The sequence below is a fragment of the Armigeres subalbatus genome, chromosome 3 (genome assembly GCF_024139115.2).
Source record: "Armigeres subalbatus isolate Guangzhou_Male chromosome 3, GZ_Asu_2, whole genome shotgun sequence".
NCBI lineage: Eukaryota > Metazoa > Arthropoda > Insecta > Diptera > Culicidae > Armigeres > Armigeres subalbatus.
Window position 1 is genome coordinate 405336891 of NC_085141.1, and position 8697 is coordinate 405345587.

Below are 8697 nucleotides of genomic sequence, written 5' to 3' on the forward strand. Positions count from 1 at the left end.
TTCACCTCGCATAATTTCTGTCGGGATTTGTTGGCGGGTTTGAAGAGTTTGAGAGTTTGAATTACGTAACTTGGGAGGTGGCCAAGTTGGGGAAAACACTTGGCGCAAAGCGTAATTTTAGGTTTCAGCCAGCGACCGTTCGAGTATCCCCTGAGGAGAGAAGTCGAGAAATAGTCGGGCAAAACAACTCGACCGGTGGTCTTCCGTATCCCGGAAGTGGCGCTTAAGCCACCGGTTATTAATAAACCTCGAGCTGAAGCTACGAACGGTTACAACTGGGTCCCGTGACCTTTATATCGTCGAGAAACACTCTCACTCCCTCGATGTAGAATCACCTCCCTGTAGAATCACTTCTATCTTACGCTGCCAGATTGCTGGCGCCGACGTGCGGCTGTCTCGAACTGACGCTGCTCGTGCGTGCGTGTCTGCTCCGCGAATTATTAATCGGTGGCTTGTCGAGTATCTTTCCGGCAAATGATAGTCCGACAGCTGATATCTCGATTTTTGACTGGATATCGTAACGAACTCATATATGAGCAAGAACACACTGAAAATGCATCCCTGAATCTCGCCAATGTTTATAATCGATCTTTGACTCCTGATGTCCTACTACATGGCGAGTTACCGGCAACCACGTCGTCTACCTTGAGAATTTTCTCACTAGTCGCTGTTATAAAGTCAGGGTTAGCCGAAATAGGTTGGCTTCTCTCGGCCCGACTCCACACAGGCTACACCCGAGAGTCGAATAAATTTTCTTGGGGCATCGACGAGGACGTGTGAAATAAGTGGCATACGAAACTCGGGGAAGCATTTGCTTCACGAATGCTCACTGTTTATGCAGCTTAGGATACATCACCGACTGGAACCCTACCAACCGGATCGGCTGTAATAATATTTTTGAATATTTTTTTTATATTTATTGTAGCCAGATATGTGACAATTTTCAGGTTGATAGATGTACAACTGATGAAAAAAGAAAAATCAATAATCCGGGGGCATCTTTAGATTTATTATCATAGAGGATTTTAAGACTATAAAAAGATCTCCCAGCCAAAATAAAAACTTCTGCTTTAGTCACTCATTGTATTAAAATTACCGTTTTTACTCAAATTCCGAACATGACTTATATTCCGAACACTCGCTTTTAAACGGCCATTTTGACTTTATTCGTGTAATTTTTTCCACAGGAGCTTATCATTTTTAATCTTGATCCTTAGTGCGGAAAACTAATGAAAGTTTTAGTTTTAGGGCGCTAAAACGCCAGTATTCAGAATATGAGTCATGTTCTTGATTTGAGCCAAAACGGTACCAGCAGATAGATCAATCTGGTATTTTTTCCCTCCCATTGCAACTACGAACATTGCTTTTAATTACACAGTTTGGTCCAATTTAAGGAATTATACATTCACGTCGAGCACATGATTAATTCTAGTAGTTCATTACAAATTCATGAGACATTGCAGTATTCCCATAGCTGTGGTCAGCAGTGAAGCAGTGATTATATAACAAAACAACATCTACTTGTATCAATCAGTTTCCATTAAAATTTTCGTCGTTTCGCAAGCTTAAAATGAAAGCCTTTAAGGACCAAGCTGGTTGGACGCACATTTTTGGTCCGCAAAAGGATTCATTCAACAAACTTGCACGTCCTCCGACACGTAAACCTCCCCCGAAGCCCTCGAAATGGAGCAAAGTTCGTTCCAACGTGAAAGAACTCGCAGAAGAATATTGCTCGCATAGCAGCATTCACGGTATGAGCTACATAGGCTCGCGGCGAAGATCTCTGCTGGAACGGCTCTGGTGGATTGCGGTGTTTGTCGTCTCAGTTTACGGCTGTGGCAAGTTAATCGAAAAAGTTTACCAGAAATGGAACAATAATCCGGTGATTGTGACGTTTGATGAACGGCCCCTACCCGTATGGTCGCTGCCTTTCCCGGCTGTCACCCTTTGTCCACAGGCGAAGATTCGTTCCAAGTATATGAATTTCACTGAAGATTTCTTTCGATTTGCAAACATAAGTGGACCTTGGGATCCACTCGATCAAAAAAGGTACACACGCATTTGAATGACTGTTTTCTTCATTATTATTTTACTTGTGAGTTGATTTTCCAGTCTGGACCAATTGATGGCTGTTCTTCAAATCTGTGATGAATTTTTCTTCGTCAAGCCTAAGTATTTAGAGCTCTTTTCCCACCAGGATTCCAACGTAGATGTTGTTTCCATTCTGAGAAAATTATCTCCACTCGTGAACCAAACAATTCTCACATGCAGAATTAACGGCGCAAGATGTAACGAGCTGTTCACCGAAACATTGACGGACGAAGGTATTTGCTTTACGTTCAACGGGTTTTCGTCGTACGACATGTTTAAGGATGGAGTTCTGCACGATGAATACAAATATCTGAACGAGCCAAAAAATGTCACCAAGTGGAGTATGACAGAAGGTTACAAGGTCGAGAATACTCTGGACTCACACCCAATTCGCGCACTTGGTTCTGGATTTGGAGCTGGTTTGACCATGCGCCTTATGGCGCACATGAGTAACATTGAGGAACACTGCCGTGAACAACAGGGATTCAAGGTAACGATTCACGCTCCAAACGAATATCCTCAGGTTTCGAAGAAGTTCGCCCTGGTGACTCATTCCCGAGATGTGACTCTAGCCGTTAGGCCCATTATTATGCAAACCTCTCTCGAGTTGAAAGATTACGACCCACATCGTCGCAATTGCTACTTCCACAACGAACGTCAGCTGAAGTTTTTCGAAGTTTACACACAGAGCAACTGCGAAGTGGAATGCCTCACTAACTACACACTGACGATGTGCGATTGCGTGTTGTTTTCTATGCCCCGTTCCTCTGGAACACGCCTATGTCAAATTTCGGAAAAAATCTGTGTGATTCGGGCAGAATACACAATGCTGAAGCTATCGGCACTGCAAAGGGTGGGCGATCAGGAGAGCCAAGGGGCGGCATGCGATTGCATTCCTTCTTGTATTTCGATTCAGTACGATGCCGAAATTACCCAAAGCAAGTGTGACTTCAAGAAGACGCTGAACTTACGGCTTGGGTATGAAAATCCTAAGCTTCGGGAGCAAATTGAAAGGTAAGAGTAAAGATAAGTCGCGTAAAAATATTGTTCTATGATGAGAAAAGCCATAATTACTTACTAGAGTGATAAATATTCTTTTTCATATATTTCAGTCGACAAATATCCAAACTGGCCATCTATTTCAAGGAAGTACAGTTTATCACATCCAAACGAAGTGAAATGTTCGGATTGACAGATTTCATAGCAAATTGTGGCGGAATACTGGGTTTATGCCTGGGCGTTAGCCTCTTTAGTTTGATTGAGCTTCTATACTATTGCTTGGCGCGTCCGCTGTTGCTGCTTCGTGAATCGTTCAAGAACAAACGGAAGATAAAGATTGTCAAAGAAGCGAGTATTAATCGGTTTTAAATAGGATATTTATTGTACAATTTGATCTTGCATTATTTAACTCAGCAAAAGGAAGATACAATTTAAATAGAATAATTATTAATTTCATGATTTGTTATATTCGAAAAATGTTCATCCATCTTGTTTGCCCATAATATCAATGTCGGCGGCAGGGATTGAATCCAAAAGAGCATGAAGAATTCTCTCACTTATCATCTCTGTATACATATACCATATGTAGCATACATATAGAATTGATTCGGGAGGCTATACTTCATGATATTTGTTTTTATACAGCTCCAAACGTGAAAATCACTGGTTCTGATGATGCATTTCAACTTGTTCTACACGGCTGTGCGTTCCCCAACACAAAATGAGCGAGAACAAAGCGAGAATCATCACCTCTCGGTGGGGGCTGCCTATCCGTTTCGGTGTTTTTGCACTTGTATACAAGTTTGATAAAAAAAACATTTCATGGCTTATTATGATTCGGAACAGTTTTGCCTTTTTTTTGTCGTTGTTCGTTATCTATTAAGAGCGATTTCTGCAAAAATCTCTGATTTTCGTACTATTCCTTTCTAATGTTATATGAAAGACACGCAAGTTCTTGCGTAAATAACGATAGATGTCGATAACGCGCTCTTCGGTTAGAGCTGTTAAGCGTGAATGCGATATTTAGGTGAATGCTCAGCTTACTTCCGTAAGAGCTCTGGACCGACGAATCAGCGAGCAGAGACTGAATTGAACTCCACTTCGTTTGCTCAACCACTACATTTTTCTCGCTTGGAATCCCATTCTCTAACATTTGAGTTCTCATAAATTTCGCTGGCCAAAAAGGTGGATTTTAAAATCATTAGAGTACGAGACAGAAGTCGTCCAGCAGTTGAACGTCGATCTTTTGGGTGGTCTTGGTCGTGGGGCTTCAAAATCTGAAAAAATAAATTATCTCCATTGAAACTTTGGTTGAGAAGGAGCAAACGAATGTAGATTCAAGCATGTTCGAAGCTCAGAACGAAGATGGGGAAGAGCCATTTGGCCGAATACCGTTCGGCCAAATGCCACTAAGCGGAAAGTTGTTTAGCCGAATATACCATTTGGCCGAACAGACCATTAGGCGAAAGTCATTTGGCCGTAAGAGTCGTTTGGCCGAAAAGGATCATTTGTCCGAAAGGGTCATTTGTCCGAAAGGGTCGTTTGGCTGAAAAGGTTTTTTTTCTGGTCGAAAGGGTCATATGACCGAGGGGGTCATTAGGCCGAAAGGGTCATTCGGTCGAAAGGAACGTTTGGCCGAAAGCGTCGTTTGGCCGAAAGGGTCATTTGGCACCCAGGGTCATTTGCCCGAAAGGGTCATTTGGTCGAAAGGGTCATTTAGCCGAAAGGGTCATTTGGCCGAAAGGGTCGTTTTCGACCAACGACCCTTCCCCGATCTGACATGTCATGTCAGAAATAAGAAGTTCGATCAAATTTTAATGCAGATGAAATTCCAACTGTCGAAGAATGACTCAAACTTTACGTAAGACAAAATGCAAAGAAGTTCTCTTATTTGGTGGCTTACGTTGACGGTATGATGATTGTCTGCCACAAAGAAGAAGAATATGAAGAGATTTTCTGTAGTCTGAACAAGCATTTTGACACGGCCATCAATATGGTGCTGTCAAAGAATAGGATGGCTGATTTCATAAAAATATTTGTTTTTAATTTGCAGAATAGTGACATTTAATGTTTCTAGTTGTCCCATGCTGTTTTTTTACGATGCCATTCCCAGTGTGCTGGCGGTTTCACATTTGCTCAAACTAGTTATTTCTCTATCAGACATCATGGCTAGGCCTGCCAGCAATCCTTTCTAGTTCTTAAATTCATTGTTGGATTTTTTGTTGGCCACTAGGACAGCAAAAAGGCCATCAACTAAAAACGACATGGGACAACTATGCTTGGGACGGCAGTATTTGGATGGGCGATAAGCTGGATTGTAGCAATCAGAAAGGCCGAATACGTCACTTAGCCGAATGGGTCATTTCGCCGAACAGCCCAGATAACTACACATCGCATAAGAATGCACGATTAGCATGGTTCACCGATCCATATTTCATCAGACTCGCATTGTGGTGCGAAAGTAGAAGCGTGAGTACTAGAGCCAGAGTGTAAAATAATCGAAATTTTTTGGTGAAGTCCACTTTCTTCTTTTGTCAGCTCACTCCCAGACACATTCATAGTCGGCTCTGGACTGTCAATATTCGGTTGAATATTAGTCATGGAATATTTATGCACATTCTATAAATTGATAAATTATCTGAAACCTTGACACGTTTCAAATGAGTAAAGGAATTCATAACATAGGACTGAATCCGATTTTCATCCGCGAAGCAAATTCAACGGTAAACATAAATATAAACAATGCTAATTATGTTTTTTTCTGCACATAGTCTAACTATGTCATTCTATGTTTTGAATAATCATGCGATGTTTGTTAAAATTCGGACCGAAATTGCTTCATGAAGCTGAATATTTTAAGCTCTGACTAGAACACTAGAGGCGTTGTAGTCATTTAAATTATTTTGCCAAATTATGCTTCAACTAGCTTCGATTGTCCATAATTTATGCATCTTATTGTATTGCATGATTGGTTTCTTCACCAACATTGGTATGACACTTGTAGTACCGGTACTTTGGCTACCAATTCAAAGTAACATAGATGTTAGTCACGCGAACAGGAACGACATTAGCAATCTTATGCATTCAAATCAACTGATGCAAAGCTCATCAGCTTATTTATAAATATTCCTGCACAGTTGGCTATTTTACAAGTTTATTGACACCGCATATTCCTGCAATAAAATCTGATTCTCTTTCAAACAGAGTTTGTTACCACAAACTACATCGCAATGTATAAAGAACAAACTCGCATAAAAATCGTGCAACGGTGAATTAGAGATAGGCGAACGCTCATGAGCCGTTCATTTGAGCCGGTTCGTGACAAAGAGCGAACGAACCACGACTCTATAATTTTGAGCCGCGGCTCTCAAATGAACGGTGGCTCACGGTGGCTGTTGAAATGAATCGTTCAGTCGTTCAATTTTGGTGTTCAAGGAAGCCTCACACCTTGAGAATCTTGCTCACGGATTTTTTTTTCGTAGTCGCAAATCATTCCCATTTTTAATACATGGGTGGCTAACTTAACTGTCCGTTTATTTAAGAGCATCTATTTCCTCACATTTGGGATGCCAGATCTGATTGTTTGACATCTGAAACTGTGGCTCGAAAATATTAACATGCAAGTAAGATTGGTAATTTTTGCATGCGCTAAAGTAGAGATAATGTTTTTTTGTACGTTAAACAAGAATTACACCTCGGGCAAATTTTCCGGAACAGATTTGGCTCCCATGTTAAAATACAGGCCGGAATTTCGATTCTCTGTGTCGAAACCCTATCAAAAGCCTTCATCCTGCCATATACATATATAAATATGGGGAAAAAATCTAAGGGCAAGATTCCCGTGGTGTGATTTACGCCGGAAATCATCAAGAAACTTTGTTATGGACTGCTGGGAGGCTTGATTAGGCGATATGTGAAGATTTGTGGATAATTCAAAAACTAAAAATAGCTGCAATCATAGAATAGACGTGCGTTGATCACTGCGAATGATTAATGAGTACCTTTTTGACGGTAAAAAATAATACCCATTCGAAATCGGAGAGCAAAGAGTATATATCTTCTCACAGTTTTCTGATTCTAAAAGTACAAAGATTTAGACGAACTTTTGACTGGACGAATTTGGATTTGTAATCAAGCACTTAAACGTACATAAAAACACAGTTGAATATACAAGATATCATAAAACAGTTTGCTTTTATGCTTCATTCACGGAATAAATAAAAACTTTGTATCTCCGCTTATCATTTGTCGCTGTGAAAAATTTGAAGAGCGAAGTAAGAAGGGATACGCCTTTTTTTCTCACTCAACATTTCTAACTTTTTGTTGATTGAATTGGCCTTTTTGGTCAAAAATAAAGCAACACAGCAATTTATTTTTCCTCTAAAAAAGCCAATCAAAACAACAATAAGTTTCCATGGTGATTAAACTCCAGTCAGTATTTCTAACTTCTTATTTCACATTTTTCACAATGAGAAGTGAGAAGTGATGATTGAGACGCCTTTAAGCGACTCTAATAAAGCCAAAAAAGAAGATTGAGACGTGAGACGTCAAATGACCTATTCGGCCGAATGACCTATTCGGCTGTATGCCCCTTTCAGCCAAATGAGTATCGATCTAATGCTCTGTTCAGTCAAATGGTATCTTCGGCCATGCAACTTTGGGCCTAGTGGGAGAAATGTGGCAACAAGCCGTGTATTGTGGCATCAAATGTTTGATTCTTCAGATGGAAGCTAAATAAAAGAAATGTCTGCTGCTCCCTAAATCAGTGGTCCACAAAGCGCGACCCGCGGACCGCATGCGATCCTTGAGGCCGTTTCCTGGGCCCGCGAAGGAATTCCGAAAATACACCAGATGTGGCCCATTAATATAAGTATTACATGACTGCCATTTCGTCAACAAGGACAAGGTCAACATTGCTCTCGTTTTTCGTGTCGCTATTTTTATCGATATTGGAGTTATTTACTCGTTTTAATTAGGGAAAAGACGGCTTTGGCAGGTTTTGTTCTAATATTGGCAGGGGTTATTGTCGACCGATTTTTATGAAAATTGGCCACAATATTCTTTGATATGCAAAGAATGATTAGGCCAAATTTGAGCATAATCAGTCATAAAAAAAACTATGACAATAATAGAACAAAACCTGCCAAAGCCGTCATTCCCCCTATTAATCGCATCACAAAAAGTACTGGGAACTGGGGGTAGGACGCCCACGTTAAGGAAAATGCCATTTTTATCAATGAAAACCACCATTTCAGCCAGTTTTCATCAGCGCATACTGAAGAACAGCATATCTGCGACTGACTACCGATAACAGATATCTAATTGTCCATTTTATTGCACAGAAATTTGATTTTTAAAAAGCACCCGAAAAAAATGATTTTGAAACCATGCGGGGTGAGATGTGCCAGTGGATGGGTTAAAACGCGCATGTGCTTATCGTACTGATTTTCATTTTAATTGCCTACATTAAGGCAATTAACCGAATGTTTCAGCTGTTTCGGTCATACGAAATGAGAATGTTTATCAATGTATAACAGCGACAGAAAGACTAAATTCCACCGAGCTAGAATTGCATCAAAACACGCAAAAATCGTTTTTTCGAGTTTT

At 40.5% G+C, this 8697-nt stretch overlaps 1 protein-coding gene across 1 annotated transcript; it reads left to right on the forward strand.

Moving 5' to 3' along the window:
* The first annotated feature begins 1683 nt into the window (after nt 1-1683).
* On the forward strand, nt 1684-3459 carry LOC134224102 (pickpocket protein 28-like). Its single transcript, XM_062703346.1, is given in 3 exon segments — nt 1684-1838; nt 2113-3105; nt 3204-3459. Coding segments are annotated over 3 exon segments (1404 nt in total).
* Nucleotides 3460-8697: the final 5238 nt, after the last annotated feature.